Source organism: Acipenser ruthenus, chromosome 9 (assembly GCF_902713425.1).
Source record: "Acipenser ruthenus chromosome 9, fAciRut3.2 maternal haplotype, whole genome shotgun sequence".
Taxonomy (NCBI): Eukaryota; Metazoa; Chordata; class Actinopteri; order Acipenseriformes; family Acipenseridae; genus Acipenser; species Acipenser ruthenus.
This window is the reverse complement of record NC_081197.1, coordinates 35,204,596-35,225,912: the sequence shown is the minus strand read 5'-3', so window position 1 is coordinate 35,225,912 and position 21,317 is coordinate 35,204,596. Positions and strand designations below refer to the sequence as shown.

The 21,317-nt window shown below is 37.1% G+C and overlaps 1 protein-coding gene across 9 annotated transcripts in view; it reads left to right on the top strand.

The window, feature by feature from the left end:
* LOC117405700 (guanine nucleotide exchange factor DBS-like) overlaps positions 1-21,317 on the top strand; it is a 71,419-nt gene that overhangs the window by 9,428 nt on the left and 40,674 nt on the right. For 2 of the 9 annotated variants that reach the window (XM_059029907.1, XM_059029905.1), the window contains exon 1: positions 18,820-19,257. The exons of the other annotated variants lie outside the window; for them this stretch is intronic. In XM_059029907.1, coding sequence (XP_058885890.1) covers positions 19,185-19,257 — 73 coding nt within the window. In that variant the 5' untranslated portion in view covers positions 18,820-19,184. Of the gene's footprint in view, positions 1-18,819; positions 19,258-21,317 lie in introns of those variants that run through there. 9 annotated transcript variants of the gene reach the window in all.

The following is a 21,317-nucleotide window of genomic DNA, read 5'->3' as shown; positions in this document are numbered from 1 at the left end:
ACGAAATCATGGACTCCAAGCCCAATATCTTAACTTCAGAACCAGTAGCTAAAAGTGCTGCGTGTTTGAGATCCTTTAACTAAAACAATCGGCTTTCCTGGTGGAGATGGGAACAAAAACCAATGGCCATCATGGACTGCACACTAAATACATCACAACAAATGCAACGTGGTACTGATATGAATGACCCAAAGTAAACAAGTACAATAAAACCCCAAAGATAAAAACACATAGGAATGGAGGATGTTCATAAGACTGAAATGTCGAACTCTGATCTAATGTATGTGTACCGCATTAACAAAAGGTATACACCTTTATTATTATTATTTATTATTATTTATTTCTTAGCAGACGCCCTTATCCAGGGCGACTTACAATCGTAAGCAAATACATTTCAAGTGTTACAATACAAGTCATACCTTTACCTTTAACATGAGAAATAATAAAATGTGAATTTAAACATATAAAAAAATAGGAGAGCTGTGTTTTTATATGTTTAAATTCACAGCGTCGGATCTTCAAGTTTTTTAAAGTGTGAGGTTCTACCTCTAAAGGGAAGTCTGTAACAAACCTAGACAAGAGATTATAGGCAAGTTCTGCTGCATAGAGGCCACAAAAATACATGCCGAGGGAACCGACAACACAAATCCCAAACTAATTTTATTCTACAAAACTCACTGTGGTTTACTTCCTCAACTTTGATGGTTTTTGGACATGTTTAGCAAAATTGGTTATATTAATATACAGTACACGACACACATTTCTCCAACTGTTGTACATCCTCCTTTTTTTTCACGATGCAAGTAACTTTTAGAGGGGGGTGGTGGAGGACCTGTCATTAAAACCTGTAGCTCGGTGTACGTGTTCTGAAGAAGAGAATATAAATGCAAATGCAGTAGTAAACCAGGCACTTAACCATTTTTAACGGCAAGGATATTTCTAAATTGTGTTGCATAATTGAGGAGCAGTTGTAATAATTTATTCCAGAATTCTACAAAAGCTTGATTGTTTGTTTTACATAATTGATAAGAATCTTCAGATTCAGGTTTTTGCCATTTACAGTTTAGCATATGTGTATGAATGTATCCGAAACCAAATGTCTTAACTAAACTTTGTTGGGTAGTTCTTGGGTAGTTTTTTTTTTTTTAGAATCGCAGCAAACCAATACATGTTATGCAGCTACCCATGAATAAGAAATGCTTCTTTTGACTGCACCAATAAATTTGACCCAAGTTTATAAGAATGGTTGCGGAAACCAGTTTTTGCAATGGAAAAAGTACATTGATGGCAATTGGAGAGGGCTTGCTTAACAATGAAACCAAGTCGTTTTTCAAGTTAACATATTACTTTTTAATGCAGATTTTCAGTTTTTATATATTTTTTTTATTCTAACTCATTTGCATTGCGCATTCTTAACTCTGCCGTTTGTCCCTCCTGCCACTGTAGTCTGTAGGGACCCTGAAGAAATCAAAACCAGCCTCAGAGTATGTAGATGTAACAGCGAAGTTTATTATACAGGATTCTGGAGAGAAGACTACAGGCAGTCCAGTCTGCAGTTAGTTGTCTGACACATCATCACAAATTACAACTTTATATACCACCGCACAGACACGATAATGATCAAAGGAGTAAACCTGTTTGATGTACGTACATCAGACATGTACTCGTTTCTCAAAGGAACCATACATGACAAACGGTAGAGGTGGAAGGTGTGGTCATTGTCTTTGTTACTATTACTGCTTTGGGGGAAGATCAAGGCATCTAACACTCACTCTTACAAGCTGCAGATTTTTGCAGTCCAGCTGCCTAATCCAATTGCAGTGTTAAATGTAACAAGCCACTACCGAGAATAGAAATTGATGTTTTTTAAAAAATGCTTTTCAAATTCTGCACATATTATTGAGCAAATGCAACCTGATATTTTAGTGATCTAGTTCCCAATCACAAACTTTCTAACATGTTTCTGCCCAGTCTTTTTTGTATTCTTCTTGCTAAAATGTATTCAAATTTGAAGTAAAGCATTTTTTGAAAAGTTGAACCATTGCGTGTATTTCTTTAGGGCCCTGTGCTGTAGTCCTATAAAAGCCATATTTGAATAAACCAGTTACAAAAGTGACTAAACAATTGAGCTGCTCCATTGAAGATGCCTCCGTCATTCACTAATATTGGGGTTCAGGGATGGAAATAAGACTGCTATGCAATGGGTGTCTTATTTCCATGGTTGGTAATCTCTTTATTTATATATATATATATATATATATATATATATATATATATATATATAAAATATACCCTGTGCAGTTTGTTAGAGATTTTGCAGATGTAAAAAGTTTTAAAATGTTTGTGTCAGATGTTGGTGCAAACAGAATTCTCCATTTGATGCCTCTAAAGACAAGGTTGCTATGGAAATACAGATTGTTTCTCCAACATATCTGGTCACCATGGAAATGCAATTTGAATTTCTTTGTCCTCTAAACACCCAGCCCAATATGGTTTATTATGCATGTTACGTTTTTACTCTATTGTGAACTAAAGCATTAACTGAAATAAGGTGTGCCTTCTGTTACATATTTTAATATAAAATTCATGTTAGGAAAATTGGCCTTCAATGTTATTGTAGGATCATGCATCTTCACAATGTAGTGATAACCCTCAACAGTACAATGAAAAGGCTTCTAGACAGCTGTTTAGTGTTTGTGGGTATATAACCATTGGTTTTAGTTTCTAACAATTAATAAAGAGCCACAGTTAATGTCACCAGTTCATTAGGAAGGTACCACCAAGTTACTTCAAGACTGTACTATGCATATTCCCTCTGCATTACTGCATGTGCAGACCTGCAAATACTAATTATAGGTCAAATCCCATCAGGGAATCCCGCAGGATAAAAGATGTACTGGGTTGGAAAATGAACTCGGAAAAGAATGAATGATGAAACGGGGCTGAATCTTGCAATTTGGTTTTGGAACCTAAATTATTTTAATACAGTAAATATTACATTCACAATGCAAGGTGAGCTGACCGTGGAAAGATCACATTTGTATTGCCTCTACTTTCTGAAATAAAGGAGGGGAAAAAACATACCAGTTCAACACACTTTTATAAATTGCTTTCTTTGGGAGGGGGGGGGGGGGATAAAATTATATATATATATATATATATATTATATATATATATATATATATATATATATAAAAATAATAACACACACACAGTGAATTGTTAAACAAGATGGATTCACCGCTATACCACCACCCCACATATTGCATTCAAACTAAATATAAACCAAGAGAAATTAACAGGTGATCTTCTTTAGGAATGGCCACAATGGCAGTGAATTTACTGAGAGACAGACAGACAGACACATTTGTAGAGGAAATAGTCAATATGAGTGACTACAGATATTAAAAGGGAAGGGTTATAAATTTAACATTAAATACACATGCATGTTTAAACAGAAAATACTGTACAGACGATGATTGATATGCTGTTATGAAATTAATCCTCAGACTGCTACTGAATTGAATTAAATATGCCCTGCATAAATTTAGTTAATGTTTTGTGCCTGAAGTATGTGTGACACTTGCAGCACATCTTTTGAGCATAGGACACATTTGCCTGGTAATTTGTATCCATTCCCTGCAACAAGTTTAGACTGACAAACTAGTGCAAAAATAGGGATCTGCTGGTTTACTAGAAACTATCAGTATAGTGAAACTGTCTGTTCCCAGCCCTAAACAAATACTGTTTCTACAGCAACTTTAAAGTGCAGGTGCTTTTGTCCTTAAGGAGTTCAATAGTAGACTTAAACTGTGCTAGATCGTACCATTTTGAATGCATATTGGGTGCAGTGACTGATGTAACTTAGTGTTGCTTTAGTTCTATTTGGTTTGCCATCTATAATTCTGTCAGCCACACATTTCTACACCTAATGAAGTTGTTTGATGCTCATGAGTGAATTGTGCAAGTCAATTAGCAGAACTGCACACAGTTAATTAACCTGCTGGGATTGATCTGCAGAACATTACTGGAAGAGGAAATCACTTCCCTTGTGCAACAGGCAATATTAGATGGCATCAGTATTTAAATATGTGGGAGTTCAGAGTTTCCATATCAGCAGTTCCCTTATGAAAGTTTACCATAGTAAAAGCATAGGAAGCATGGTAAAGAATAAGGTATGAGCATATTAATAAACATGTTAACTATTATAACCATAAGAAAAAAACATGGTAAAACTGCAAAAATGGCATGGTAAACCTTTTATAAGGTTTGCTTGTGTGTACAGTAAGTTAATGTCTAGAGGAGACCAAAACCTTGACGGTACATAATTGGTACTGCCTAGGTGTTGCCTTACCAGTTAATGCCTCCGGTCTACAACTGACAAGAGATCCAGTGATTCGACAGCACAAGGGAGGTGCATTGTACCAGTCCTAGACCACTGAATTAATGAAGAGGCGCTATCAAGGTGTATCCAGTTCAGACACTGCAACATCTTGAAGACACTTCCTTTTGCATGTATAAGCTGCTAGAGAGAGTACTTGCAGTGGCAGTGATTTTGGGTTTATGCATTCTAGGCCCCTTATCAACAGCATTTATAGTTATTGCTGAACATTTTGGTTATTTATTTTTGTAATTCATAAGAATTGATCTGTTTTGGAAGACACTTTTCAATGTCAGATTGGCAACACACATTTACAGGTAAAGATCAGATAGACAATTGACTATCATTTTATATTTAATTTAATGTGTGTGTTTTTGTAGATTTGTATAAATTTGGTTCTACTTATGCTTTCTTTTTTTGCTTTTTTTGCTTTTTCTTGACATGATGTGGAAGGGAAATCTGTCCTCCATAGAGGATGTAGTTAAACATATCTCTCTGGAAAGTTTGAGTGCCAAGTCAAGCTCCATTACCAGCTTCCCTTTGTCTCGGGACTCCGTGGCCAGAGAGGCTTTGGAGTATCCCAGTCAGTTCCAGAGAGGCAGTGTTTCCTTCCTCTTTTAATCATTTGCTGAGCTTGCAGTTGCTTAGATTTTCTTTTTCTATCTCATTGCAGACTGGTGCAACCTAAGGTTTGGAGTAGTTTGATATTATCTATGTGTTGTGTCGGAGATCTGCAGGCTTCGCATGTATTTCAAGTGCAGGTGATTGTATGTCTTTCACTTTATAAAAGTGTTACGTCTTGAATTGCTCAAATTTCTATCAAAACAGTGTCTTCATTGATTTCTTCTCTTGATTCCGTGGCATCAGCGCAGAGTGGGCTCTTGGGACAGTGTGTGGTTTTGTAGCAAGGAAAGGAAGTAGTGCATTTAAGACGGTCAACATTATGCTAACTTGGTGCTGATTTAGAATTTTTTTTTTTTTTTTTTTTTTTTTTTTTAAAACCACCTTTTGACCTCCTGGGAAACGCATGAGAAGACGCACTTCTGTGGCACAATGCTGTCCCCCGACAGCCAGGTATAAACACTGCAGCAGTTACAGCTCGTCTCTAAGCTGAAGGAGAGAGATTTCTTTCTGAAGCTTTTCAACACGAGGGTTTTTCTATTTCTGAAGCGTTTCATCAGGGTCACAGTTTGTGAAGTAAAAAAAACTCATTTTTCACTTGCTTAGAGGCACTTCAGGAAGACCTTGGATTTGTCCTTTTGCACAACACTGCAGCATTTGGAGTCGTTCATCTGCATGGTTAGGCTGTTGCTGTCTATAGAATGCTCTGTGGTGGCAGACAGTGGAAGTGAACACAATAGGAATAGTGCAGTATGTTTATAGCATTCGATTAGCTGTTTACAAAAAAAAAAAAAACAGAAGTCAACAGGAGAATTCAGTTGTTGTATCAGCAGGGGGTGTGGGGGCTTTGTCTAGTTCAACAGGAGCAGTGAAATTAAACAACAAAAGTTATTTTCATTTCTTTTGCTCACGGAAGACATCAGCTTGGTGTTTGGCTGCAAGTATAATTAGCCTGTGTAAGGGGATTTGTGTTAACCTGCTGTCAGCCTGAGATCTGCCCAACTTTCTTTGCAGACTCGCCTATGAGTGGGGCTCTATTCTGGGATTATCTGGCTTCTACTGGAACCTCTGAGCTGCCCCATAGAACGAACAGTTTAAGCCTCTCAACCTTGTATTTGTCCCAGTGGTGAACCTGTTTTAATGTTGTTGTGTTTATTTTTTTCGCATTTTTTTCACATTAATTCTACCCATGTCTCTGCACGGACTGTTAAAGGAAGGGCAAGAAACTCATCACAGCATCTTTACCAGACTCTGCCAAATCATTCAGAGTCTTTCTGCTACTGTGCTGGGCTCGCTGCCTAGGGGGAACTGGAAAACAAGCTCTCAGCGAGAATGGTCTGGTGAGCTGGCTGTTGTGTTTTTTTTATTTTTAATGTATTTGATTTTGATCTCTGGCTTGCTTTGGTGGCCGCTGTCTTGTTTTATATTTCATGAAACAGTTTAAAATGCTGCTGGACACTCTTGCTTGTTCTGCAGCATGTATTGTACTGTGTGTTTCTTTTCTGATTTATTTGGAGATTTGTATGTTCTCTGCTTGTTGTTTCAGCAAGTAACCTACAGATTAAATACTGAATGTGAGACAAGGCTGACTGTTTAGGGATTGTTGCACTGATAAATGGTTTTGCATCCACTGTGGGTGTCTTGTTTTGTTTTCTAATATCTTTGGTTCAGACTTGCAGGCTGTGGACCGTGCTGATTGTGTTTCTTGACCTTTGCTCTACCAAGGTCAAGTCGCCAACTAACAGTAAACTACAGTAGTAAAATTCTGGCAGATGTTTCGACTAGAAGTCTTTATGAGTGTCTGCCATTTGAAAAAGGTTACTTATTGAATTGCATACCGCTTTGTAGTTTTCCATAGACCGGTTCTTAACTAAAAACGGACAAATTGAAAAATGTGACATTTTCGAAATATAACATGAACTACTGTACTACAGTTATGGCTTCCGGTAGACTCTTGAGATACTGTTTTGCAGTTTCATTTATTTACATGATGAATAAATTATCTAAATGTATGTTCATAGGTTTTTTTTTTTATTTTTATATATATATTTTTTTTTTTATTCTCTGTTGTATATGTACCAGTGCTGTAATTTATGAATAAAGCTCATGGCTAAACAACTTGAGCCAAGTACACACAATCAAAGATATTTAGTTTTCATGCAAACAGAGGGTGTATTTTTTTTATATTTACATATGGTGGATATTGAAATAGTACCCAGCCCAGTTATAGTCTCGGGAATACCAATATATGATTTGCATTCTTTACATGAGTTACTTTGGGGTTTAAAACATCTAGTTTTAGAATTGTCACATTTACATGCAATATGAGACGTAAAACCGAGGTCCTATTGCATGATAAGTATGATGTATAGTTCACCCCCTAGTCCCCCAAGTCACTTTGGATAACAGTGTCTGCTAAATGACTAATTTTAATAACATATCTGCAGAACGGTTTGTTAAAGGTGTTGAGGCATTCAGAAATGTGTCAAATGTGTAAGAACAGATTGCACGTACAGTGCTGTAAATGTTTGTTGTAAAGATAGCTACAGGAACTGAAGTCAGTAGATTGATCCTATCTACATGGAGCATCAGGAATAGCAAGATCCGGGTAAAATGTAATAAGTCATCCATTTTTGTCCAAATTATATTGTTGTGGAACTTGTAGCTTTTTTTTTTTCTTTTGTAATTTTGTTTCTGTGCAATCATTAATTTAATTACTAATGTAATTATTCTTTTGCAAGTTTTGAGGCGCAGAGGAGAGTAAAGAGGATAATTAGTCTGACAGTTGGCATGGGAAACCTAATTTATACTGCTTGATGTATTTCCACCGTCAAAGCTGTTCTCTAATAGGTTAACTCTTGTTTACATTGGGCATATTGTATAGTTAATAATGAGGTTTGAAATGATATACAGGTTCTGGTAAGTTTAAAGAGCTACTGTATCAGAACTGTTACTTCCACCAGTGCTGTACAACCCACCGGAAAAGTCTTGCTTTTCCCATGTTTATTCTGTGCCTTTGCCATAAACAGGGCAAACCAGGGTAATTAATATGCTTTAGCATACCTCGCTATTCTTTTACAATACATAGCTTTACCATGCTTTTACTATGCTTTATTACACGTTGCTATGCTTTTACTAAGTGGGACTTCCCAAATAAGTTTCCCAAAGCCAAAGGAAATGCTTGGTTAAAGTTTCATCTTGTGCATGGAAAACCAGTCGACCTGAAAAATTCAATCACAGGCACAGCCTGTTTTTGATAGTAACATTCTTATGGAATAAAACTTGATATTGACCCACATTAACTGTTCTGTGATGACACAGTTCCATGTTTGTGCTTCTGCATATTTTAGGGTTTTCCCCCCCCCAAAAAAAAAAAAAAAAAAAATATATATATATATATATATATATATATATATATATATATATATATATATATATATATTACTGACGATCATCTTGCAGTGTACTGCAGGTGTCGGTAACCTCTGTGAAAATAAATCACTGTGGTGGCTTAAAAGTGCATCATAAATGCTTAATCTAATTGGTTTTTGAGGGATCCTAAGTTAATGGCATGCTACTGACAGACTGTTTTAAACGTGGTGGATTCTCTCTAATTTTACTTTGGGCACACATGTAAAGGACTGTAGGAATCTAACCTTGTGTGTTTAGCTGGTGAATTGGCCTCTTGGTATTTTCTTAATAAACATATGCAGTTTTCCTTCTTTTCTTTTTTTTTGTACATCAATTTTCAAACATGTACTTTTCTAACTATTTTTTTTTTCACAGAACTGATTATTAAATTCAGCAAGTAAAAAAAAAAAAATTGAAATGATGATCATTAAAAGTTTACAAGCTGCATTTCATTTCAGTTTTTGCTTTCTCAGAATGCTTTCATTACATTCTGAGATGCAGAGCTTTGTGGTTCCACGCTGTGTTCACATGGGTAAATGTTTGCAGAGAGGATTAGACCTGAGCTGAGCTTGCTTGCTGAAATCGAATGATCTGTAGTTTAGAAATGGGAAGTACAGCAGCTGCAGCTGGACACAGAGAGCAGAGCAGAGTTGAGTTGGGAGAGCTGCTTGTACATGTTAAAATTTCCCTGGCTGAAATGGAGAGCTACTATTGTTTCACACAAGCCTGTTCTCTGGTGCACAGTGAGTACATTTGTATTCATGGGATTGGCAGTGTTTCTTCAGTCACCAGCATGTTCAGATACAATACATTTATATTCTGCTGCTCATGCGTAACTATAAAACACTATAAAACTATAAAACACTATTGGGCTTGATTCTCAAAGCTATTTACTACAAATCTGAATTGTTTTCTTTTATTACAATTATTTTTAACACACGTTTCAACGAGAAGTCCTTATTTGAAAGCACTCGTACTTTTCAGTCAGTTTTACTAGTTTTTCTTCTTTTAGTATTGATACATAGAGTTTGGAAGTGATATTATATAACAATGAATAAATGTATCATTTAAACAAGAAACCTTCATTGCAATTTTCTGAATTTCTTTCTTGTTTATTCAATGGGAAATGGCATTGAGCTGTAGGACACACATATGCCGTCTCTCTCCTCTCTCTCTCTCTCTCTCTCTCTCTCTCTCTCTCTCTCTCTCTCTCTCTCTCTCTCTCTCTCTCCAGCCCCTTTCACACTGGCACTCCTACCCGGGTCCTGGCTACTGGGGTCACAAGCCCGTGTAGTGTGAAACCACATACCTGGGTCAGACCCAGATCCCAGTGACCCACCTCAGAGTGTGGGTTGACATGCTTTGACCCGGGTTCAGCGAGACAAAATGCTTGACAGTCGTTCGTGAGCCGACACAATAACAAACAGCCACGCCTCTGTGTGAAGGTTTCACTTATGCAAGAAACGTTTTTGTTTATTATGTTTAGCCATATTTTTGTCGCTTGGATCGCAGCATGAGCCAGATTGCAGCAGGGATGAAGAAACATTTGCTCAAATCAACATTTGGGCTGACGGTTCAATCCAGAGAAGCTTGGATGGAAGCGTCAGTAACAAGCTGCTTCCGGGATATTGATATGCGCATTTTTTACTGGCGTCCGTCACCCAGGTGAACCCTGCTTTATCAAAAGCAGTGTGAAATCGCGTAGCCGACCCGCATGACACCTGGTCCTTCTCGGGTAGGTTCAGACCCGGGTAGATCACGCCAGTGTGAAAGGGGCTTATGATATTGCGTGTCCAGTTTAAAGGATAATCCCTGTATATTTTTTAAGAGCTTAGTGATTTATCATTTCTATTTCTCTGCTGCTGTGTATTGAACTTGGCGATTTTTCCTCTGTGAATTTTCATAGCAAGTTGTAATTGAGTCGCTAAATATTCTTTTAATGGCCTTTCTAATTCATTTTGTACTTGGGGGGGGGGGGGGGGGGGGGGGAATCACAACTCAAAATAGATCTTAGATTTTTTTTAAATTCATTGAAAACCATTTTTTTTAGACAATACTACAATGTTTGCTCATTTTTGTACCTTAAAGTATTAGTTTTTTTCTTTCACTAGTTTATAATTACTGATTGTTGTGATGAACCAACTCTGTCACCACCTCCCTTATCGTCTAACAAGAGACAAACTTTATATTTTTTTTAACCATTGTTTTTATTTTAAGTGCCACTAATACATTTATCATTTTTTAATGATTATCTGGCCCTGTTTTTTTTAACTGCATGTACCTCATCAGTTTTCGTTGCCTCATCTTTGTAAAACATGTGGTTATTTATTAATAATGTACAACGCACTGTAATAATTAAACAAAAGAAAGCTGTAAACATACACATAGCAGTGGTCTGTATGATATATTGTCTTACTGTACTTAGTCAGAACATTTCAGTAATGTACAGCAACTTGCTTACCTGTGGACCTTCTAACCGTTATTATGCTTTTATTTCTAAAAGTGATATTCAGTTGGGTGGAAATTTAATGTGAGTGATCTTAACCAGAGTGTGACAATATACAAAGTGATTTCAGAAGCTTGCTCTCATTGACTCCCATTATATTTTGGCTGGGCTATTTCCATGTGGATGAGAGGAAGACATTAACAGAGGTGTAGTTTTTACTTGCACCTTTTTTTAAAGGGATTTTTTTTCCACATCATTGCTAGTTTGGCTTGTTTTAATGTATCACTACTAATTATTACATGAGTGTACATCCTGGTAACTTCCAGCAAGGGCTTGGGTAAATTCTAGTTTCCTATTTTCTTGCCCTGTCACTATCACTCATATTTGCTGAGGTGTGTGTACTTAATCAAGAGAAATACTTGAAGTCTTTTAGCTTAATTACCTAGTTTACAGCAGACTCTGGGTCGGAAAACATTAAGTCGTGTTCGTGACAAATAACCATGGTGGCACTTTGGTTTTAAAACTCCACCCATAAACAAACAATGGATCAGTCTTTTCAAATATCAAATGATCTTCCACAAACCTAGCCGTCAAGTTAGCAAACAAGTCAGCTACTGAGTCACCACAATATATCATTACTTCCTTAAAGAATCCTGTTCAAAGAAGTGTGACACTTGCGTATGTTTTCTCATATTTTGCTTTAGTTCAGGTACACGGTAAAACAAAAACAAAAAAGGAAGTAGAGAAATGCTGCATGTAATGCAACCATTGGTGTTATCACTACCATTACACAATGTTGATGTCTGTCTACTTGATTGGATTTCATATAATTTTAGCCCAGTTTGAGTGTGTTAATGATGTCAGATCAAGTTTTAACCCATTAAGTGCCATTGTCCTCATTTGAGAACAGGCTACTTTGCATTTGTTTTTGGCACATTAACTGGCTTCTAACTGTTCTCTAACTGCATTATGATACCTTAATTTTGTTAACCACAAAAGTTAAGTCTAAATGTATTGTATCAAATTACATAAAGTTTGTGTTCTAATTTGTTTCACATAAATATATTTGGTTCTTAATGGGTTAAGTACAAAGAAAGAACTAAAAGGTCTTCAACAGAACATGTGAGCAGACCTAGCATCGCATAGCATTGGTTTTAAAATACAAATAGAAAAGTGCCTGTTGACATCCGGTTTAAATTGTGGCACTCAAGAGTTAGATCAGTGAGTTCCTGGCTTTAACTGAAGCATGGCCAAAACAAGATGGGCCAACAATAGACTGGGAAAGAAGTCCATATACTGATCATTAAAATGACTGTATGGTATTGAAATATTTAGCTGAATATGGTGGTCTGGTACTATTCCGAACACCATGTTTCATGCAATACTTTGTATCGCTCAATAGAAGTTATTTGGCTTTAGTGGCTTTGTGGCCCTGGTCTTCATCTTCCAAGTCCCGCTGATCCTTAAACTTGAATCCAATACAATGCTTTTCTCAATTGCGATTAACCAGAAGGACATCAAAAGGTGTTACATCTTCTTAGATGTAAAGTTTCAACATTGACTAATTGTCTACAGTTGTATTTATCCTTGAAGCCTACAGGTAATAGAAAAATGTTATGCAGTCACACCCAGTTCTCTGGGTGCTGTTATTGGAGCCTGCTGTAATTGGAGTTATTGACTTAAGTAGTGGAATTTGTTTAAAGGTGTGTGTGTGTGTGTGTGTGCTTTTTATGGAATTGAACACTATCATTTAACAACCAAGTTTGTAATTTTGGTACAGACTGTACTTAACATATCTGGGGTGGGGTGGGGGGTTCTAATCCATCTGGGTTGGATTGCATGTCCTTACCTGAACTTGCAACACACTTTTATTTTTACTAAAGTTGTGACCAGGTTTAACCCAAGTGACTTCAGGCTGGTCCTGAATCGAAGTGACATTCTTACAAGCATTCCTTTTTTTGAGATCACATCTACATTCATATTTGCCTTTTGTAGTACAGTAGTGTATATTTTATTGCCTCTTATCTAAGTTTTATATATTGTATGTAAGGTATCTATTAAGTCATACAACGCTGTTTGAGTGAGAACCCTGAGTGTGACTGGCTCAAGTTATGGAAAAAGACTTCTTGTACAATAAGAGACACTGTAAGTAAAACATTCACTTATTAGAAATGACACTTTATTGTACACAGTAATTGCTATCTATATCTGTACACAGCACAAGCTGAACGGGATGTGTTGCCGTGTTTGTACAGTGTGCACAAACACCGGCCAGAGATGACAGCCTGGAAATGCTACTTTAAAGTGTGGGTGAATTGGGGTTTCTCCCTTTGATCGCTGGGCAACCATTTCATATAGTTGCTTTCATCATTTTACCTGAAACAGCATTGGACCCGCTCACAAGACAAACCAAAAACATCTCCCTAAAACCTTTAACTGTAGGTTCAGCCCTTCTGAACAGCTGTGACTTTGTTAATCCTAATGGAATCAAATGTATGCAAATGTGAAAGGCAGTAACAAGCAAACTTCTTGAGTGAGCCCTGTACTGTTTAAACCCATTGCTTTAAAAAATGCTACGTGGGCGATTTTGGAGTACTGCACAAGTACGCTCTAGGAATAGCGAGGAAGGGGCTGTTGATTTACTATCTCCATGATCTGATCTGGTACATGGTCGAGGGTGAAAGGGTTAGCTAGGCTGTACTGCATGTGTCAAATCGCCAGAATGTAAATTGATTAAATGGATTTGCACTATGTAAAATAAAGCACTAATTTGTTGGATACAATATTGACTAAATGCAAATTCAGTGGGCTTGTTAATATGTGGGCGTTTTTGTTGCAAAAATATGCACCTGCAGTTGGGGGAAACTCACATTTCATCTCCCTTTTTAATTCAACCATTTGTTGTACTGCTACCAGTACATGATTACATTGATTTGCCTTATATCTGTAATTGTTAATGCAACAGGCAGAGAGTATGCTGTTGATTTAATATATGTACTTTTCATGCATTGCATTATTCAGTGAACAAAATAGATTGAGATACGTGGTGTGCATTTAAAATAGGTGCTCATGGATTTTATGATTTAAATCTGCTACTACAGGGCTAATGTCCACTTGAAACAGCTGGTTTCGAGGTAATTCCTGGGGGATAATAGGCTTAATTAAATGTTGCTTTCCTCCACACCATCTGGTTCACCAGTAACCGGTATGGAATATGAATTGCAATTAACATACATTATTTCTAAATCCAAGCCTACAATTAAGTGTTGAGCGATAAGAAGTTTAATTGTATTGTTTTTAAATATTTAACTCCCTACCACAGCACACAGTCTAGTGACACTTATGCGATTCACAATTCTGTAGAAGCTGGAGGGCAACACTGCCCTTCAAGTACAGATGAAAAAAGACTTGCTAACTGAATTATGCTTTTCAAATATTTAAGTTCAGTGGTACACCTCAGGGTGTTTTATTTCCCTTTTCAACACCCCAGATCCCTTAATCATTAGTATCTCTGAATTATACTTGTCAGGAACATTAAGAAAGATTTATAAACAATTTGCGGTGTGGACCTCATTTTTTCCCCCATTTACTACAAATACAGAACCATACTTTGTTCTTTTTGTCAAACTGCATTTTATTGATCTGTCCCTTTGTTGGAGGTGGTGTTTTATTATGGACTGACAACTATACATTAGTTTTAGAAGTACAGCCACTGTTATATAAACATTAAATACAGGCAAAACTGAACTTTATTAAAACTGCTGAATGAGATACTGCCAAAGACTTTCTTAAACTATTTGACTTTGAGCCTATCAACATTTACTATTATCTCCAAGTATTAAGGGTCCATAATACATAACACAACTACATTTAAATTCTTCATAATTCTTTACCCCCCAGTCAGGGTGAAATCGCTGAGTTCAAAATGACGATTGGTGTCAGATTTGCATTGACTGGTTTCGGTGAACGGGGGGTTAAGTTTCACTGACTGACTGAATTTCCAGTTCTGTTCACAGGTAGTCTTAATGTCTTATGATCTGCAATTATCAAACCTTAACCAAAAAAAAGTGTTTTTCTAATTTACCATATACACCTTGAGTATTAATGCATTGACTGCTTTATTTATAAATCTGACTAACTTACCATCAGAGTGAAGTTGTCAGCACACAGGTTCTAGAGGCACATCATGCCACGAGTAAAAGAAATTCCTGAAGACCTCCGGAAAAAAGTTGTTGATGCCTATCAGTCTGGAAAGGGTTACAAAGCCATTTCTAAGGCTCTGGGGCTCCACCGAACCACAGTCGGAGCCATATTGTCCAAATGGAGAGTGTTTGGGACAGTAGTGAATCTTCCCAGGAGTGGCCGTCCTGCCAAAATCTCTCCAAGAGCAAGGCGTAAAATCGTCCAGGAAGTCACAAAGAACCATAGAACAACATCCAGGGATCTGCAGGCTTCTCTCGCCTCGGCTAAGGTCAGTGTTCATGACTCCACCATCAGAAAGACACTGGGCAAAAATGGGATTCATGGCAGAGTAGCAAGGCGGAAACCATTGCTCACTAAGAAGAACATGAATGCTCATCTCAAGTTTGCCAAAAAGCACCTGGATGATCCTCAAGAGTTCTGGAACAATGTTCTATGGACAGATGAGTCAAAAGTGGAACTTTTTGGCCCACATGGGCCCCCGTTATGTCTGGCGAAAACCAAACACTGCATTCCACAGTAAGAACCTCATACCAATGGTCAAGCATGGTGGTGGTAGTGTCATAGTTTGGAGATGCTTTGCTGCATCAGGACCTGGATGCCTTGCCATTATTGAAGAAACCATGAATTCTGCTCTGTATCAGAATTCTACAGGAAAATGTCAGGCCATCCGTCCGTGAGCTGAAGCTGAAGCGCAGCTGGGTCATGCAGCAAGACAATGATCCGAAACACCCAAGCATGTCTACATCAGAATGGTTGGTTGAAGAACAAGAAATTCCAAGTTTTGGAATGGCCTAGTCAAAGTCCAGACCTAAACCCCATTGAGATGTTGTGGCAGGACCTGAAACGAACAGTTCATGCTTGTAAACCCACAAATGTCACTGAGTTGAAGCAGTTCTGCATGGAGGAGTGGGCCAAAATTCCTCCACGGTGCTGTGAGAGACTAATCAATAACTACAGGAAGCGTATGGTTGCAGTTATTGCTGCTAAAGGTGGCGTAACCAGTTATTGAGTCTAAGGGGGCGATTACTTTTTCACATGGGGGCATTGGGTGTTGCATAACTTTCTTTAATAAATAAATGAAATATGTATACATTTTTTGTGTTATTTGTGTCCCTTTTATCTAATAATAGGTTTTGGTTGAAGATCTGATAACATTCAGTGTCAAATATGCAAAAATGCAGAAAATCAGACAGGGGGCAAATACTTTTTCACGACACTATACATTGGGGAATGATAATCTGGCTGTTGACAGCCTGTATTTATCAGATGTACTCATGGTTCATAAATAATATTTAAGCCTATATAATGTTATATTAGTTTTATGTAACTTTATGAGGAATACACCTTTTCAATTCTCCTTTTTTTTTTTATCTATGAAATTAAAATTTGAGTCACCTAGGCTGTCCGTTCCAAGCGCACATCTCAAATAGCTGTAGACTGAGTAATTGGACAAACGTGACAGAGGGAAATATGACAAGGGACACCGCAGAGAACTAGAAATTAACTAGACATTGTTGTTGGGACTCACTATTTACATACCTTCATAAGGAACTTGTAGAACAGACCCATTGGAGGAAAGCAGAATGTGGGAACCCTGTGAATCCAGGCAGAATGTGAAAACCCTCTGAATCCAGGCTAGCAGTCCTTTGGTCAGGTAGTGTACTGTGCATTACAATGTTGTAATTTCTAAAAAGTGTTGGTTGGTTTGTTGTCCCTGCAGTGCCTCAGCATGGTTGAGCATGATTTTTATTTTGAGAGGGGGCTGGTTTATAAATCCCATTGTGGTAGTAAGGGCTTGGCAAGGCAGCCAACTCTCAACAAGTTTTAAAAAAGAATATAAATGACCAAAGAAGACAATAGCTGAAACATTTGTCGACTTAACTGTTTTTATAAGTTCTATTAAAGTTCAAAAGTAGTGTGTGTGCATGGGCATATGTGTTGTAGTACTAAAATACATTTGGAAATACATTTATATTTAAAAAAGATATACATTTGTATTTAATTGTTCTTCAATTGCTTAACCAGGTGGAATCATGATGCCCTATTGCAGTTATGCTTTAGTAGAGCCAGGGCTTGAATTTTATTTTTGTGTGCTGGGGGGATTTCCCCCCTATGCTGCAGCCAATGGGAATTTTAGGGGGGAGAATGGCTAAAAAAAACCTATATATATATATATATATATATATATATATATATATATATATATATATATATATATATATATATATATATATATATATATATTTACTGCATCATCATTCACACTGGGGTTACTTTAAAATCACTGTGAGATGGAGAACTCTCCATTGCTTTTGCCATTGCCTGACATTAAGTTTTTACATGCAGCAAAAGAAAAAGGTGCTTTTCTTTTTAACCAGCACTCAATTTCCTTTTTTTTTGTTTTTTAAACTCTTTACACTCCGCCCTATTTCCACCTGCACCAGTGAACCTAAATATGAAATGAACATGGGGGTGGGGGGAGCTGAGCTTCTAAGCTTTCCAACAGTACCACCCCTTTCAGTCTAGCTGCTACAATGATGGAGCAATAGACTCAAAACAAAACCTAAGCTGTTAACTCTGTCACATGATCAGAGGCTTAACCTCAGGCGATCGTGGTTCTGGATAGGAGTACCGCATACACACAGTGAATACAGATTTGGAAAGCCCCAAAACTGTACTTTTTACAGGTAGGTGGCTTTTACAGTGCCTGAGTAATATGTGGGTAACTTTGGATGCGCTGGCACCCCAAAATGAATGGGGCTGAGTTTTAAGAGTTAAAGCAGAAGTCACAGCTTACAAAACAACACCTAGCTAGACTTATTTTCAAAAAAATGATCCAGCACTACTTTAGTTTTCTTTTATTTATTTTTATTTATTTATTTTAACCAGAAATACTCAGAATGCAGCTCATAGTGCTTTCGTCACCCACTTCCTTAGACTGTTGTAGCATTTCGGGCATTCTAAATTGGGTGAAAACTATAGTAGCTTGGTGTGTTAAAATATCTCTGCAGGATTTTCCCACACTGACAGTTGCAGATATGCGGGAGCAACACTAACCTCCTAGTACAGGGACAGCTAAGTGGATTGGAGTGAATGCCAAACAGGTTTGGCTGGAATGCAGTTGGTGACCCCAAGAGATGTATGGCAACCTCTCAGTTTAGTCCAGTTACTGTGTCGCATTTTTACAAGAGACTACAAGAATGCCTGAAGACTGCTCTTCTTGGTTTTAGAGTGCTGATGGGCTGTGTGTGTGGTGTTTTTTTGTTTTTGTGTTTAGTTTTTTGTTTTTTTTTTTATTCTTGTAAAACATTAACATTTGGATATGGAAATATTTTCAAAAATCCTACATTTTCATTCTCGAATCCTCAGGCAAGCAAACCACAAAACCTTAATGTAGCTGTCAACCCAACCCAATTCCCTTGCTGATAAAACCACTCATAGATTTTACAACACTTACTTTTAAATGCAATTTATCTCTTTTTTTTCATTCAGGATTTTGATTTTTTTTTTTTTCCCCCAATAAAACTTGTTTGCAGCCAAAGCTACAGTGAGGGGGAGATTTTATGTAGATTTTAAAAAGCTGATTAAAAGTCATAGGAACTGTTCTATTAGGGCAAGCACTGGAATAGACAGCTGCCAGCAGAACAATACCCCCTGAGGGGGAAGGTGGTGTCACCTGATAGGTTGCCTTCTGCAGTATTAAACAAAGGGCTCCCACAAGGAGATTTCCAACAGACAACACACATGGACAACACCACATGTCGTTTTCTTTCTGTGTGCTTGAAAATCCTACATACAATGAATTAATTTATAGGACAGGTTGGCAGGTGGGCCTGTTGCTTTAGAACTCATTTGGTGTGTAGACAATGATAACCAAATCTTGAACCTGTTTGTGTGGTGGGAGCTGTTGACCTGTTTGGGGGAGAGGGGAAGCAGGGATCCTACAGAGGTGTTCCACCGATTTTAAATGTAACTTGAAGAATGGAATTGAATCCAGGGGATCCTGGCTGGATTGGAAAATGGGGTTTTGATCTCTTTGTGCACTGAAGTCCAATACGTATCGCAATGACAGAATGGGTCGCTGTCTATCAAAACCTTATCTGACTTAAATATTTAGCCAGGATGGCATTAAATCTTTTATCCTTGCTCTGCAATGATATCACGGAGATGTGGCTGCAGCTGAAGAAAATTACAGGTGTGTGTTTTCATTTTGTTTTTAACAGTTTCACTTTCTCAGTGTAGTTTGTTTTTCCAAACTTTAAAAAGCAATCATTGAGGGCTAATTTGCACTCAAACAAACGTTGCATGTATTTGTTTACATAACAAAGGCTAAACGTGTACTGTACAAAGGTAGGATTTTAATTCTGCAGCTGCACACAGTCTGGTCTGATGCTGATTGTGTGTTTTGGTTGAGTTTTTGTGGACTGAGCAAACAGATGATAAAACAAGCAGCGTAACCTTGTTCTTTTTCATTTTATGTACCAGAAGTGTGTTAAGGTGCTTTCTGTACTTCACTATTTTTTGTTTTTGTTTTGTTTGTTTTTTAAAAACCTGAAGGTTTAGATAGGTTGATTTGCTCTTTACAAAGGTGGAGTGGTGTGTGTGTTTTTTATTTTTATTTATTTATTTTTGGTTTGGTGCTTTTAAAAAATTGAGATATACAGTAAAGATTTTTGCCAAGAAAGCACCAAAATCTTTCTGAAAGATGTTGGACCCATTTAACACGAAGAAGGCATTTTTTAAAGAAACATTTGTTCTGAAAAGAGTTGCCAGTTGCAATTTTGTAAGATGAATCTGAGAATATCTTGGATTTCACAAATTGAGGCCTCAGTGAATGTTTTGGATACCACATTTGTCACATGTCCAGCCGCATCAGTGTATGCAGTTTGTAACATGATGAAACAGCTGATTTTAAATGAATAGTTGTCTGCCTTTTAAAGCCCTTTAGCCACTAGTATGACAAATGTTCCATTCCTACAGCATGCTGAGCTTTTACCACAAGTCATCTGCTTCTTGTAACATTTACTTCAGACTTGTGCAGGTAGGAACATGTTATATTTTTATTTGCCCATATTTCATGTAACACCTGGTTCTTTTAACAGCTCAGAACTGCTCCTGAAACATTGGCAGCAGATCTCATACTGTAAATGCCTCACAAAATCTGGGTTTTAGCTAAACTTGTGTTCATCCTTCAAACATTCATAACTGAATAAAACTGAAAAACTCAAGTATCTTTTTTGTTTTAATGTCCGTCATTGATAAGATATCTAGCTGGAGTGTTTTACGGGACAATATCCCGTCAGTTTTCTTCAGTTCAGTCAGTTTGTCATCAGCCAGTGCCACATGTTGTTTTGTACCTGTTTTCCCGAGCACATTCATTGTCATGCTTTTATATTTACTCTGCTCCCATACTGTAGGTTCCTTTTGAATTTTGTAGTGAGTTTGTGAAATTCTAGTTATTATTTTTTTTCAACCTAGCATTTTGGTTAAGCTTATTCTAGAATACATCAATTTATTTGTTTTTCCGTTCTCTAAAAAGTACAGTAATAAAAAATGTGGCATGTATTATGCAACTGAAATAACTATTTTAGAATAAGTGTAATCATGGTTGATTTATAATATAAAGGTTCCAAAATGTATGAGGCATAAGTGATTTAGTGAGGCAATTCAGTTCTTCTGAAATACAACAGTGTGTTAATGTAGGCTACTGTGGTTTGAAGAGCACTTTTTTTTATTTTGACAAATAACACAAGTTTCTTTTCTGTCAGAGGCGTGTGAAGGCAGATGAAAGCCTGACGCATTAAATCTTATTTAGCAACAAATTCAATTCTTGTTACTTGTGGGAACTTGAAATTGAGTGAAAATATGCAGTGAAAACAGATGCTCATAGACTGTTCCAGAAGTATAATGCAGCCTATTGGTGGTACAACTGAAGAGCTTAGGATAAAGCCCATGAACATGTTGGGGTTGAAGACGTTTATCGCTTGCCTTATCTGTGTTCAGATAAAATTGAAAGCACCTTAGCTGTGTGAGAAGCTTGCACCAATCCAGTGTAACTGAACTGTATGGAAACTAGGTGGTAGATTAGAGTCCAACCCGTTTTGTATGTCTTGAATTACTTGAGGAACCGTAAAATCTAAAGTTATCTGTTTTATTTATTTATTTATTTATTTATTTATTTATTTTGTTTGGTTTTTTGCTGCTGTACAATGGATTCAGTTTCTTGCTTGCTTGTTTGCTCGCTGGCACTGGTTA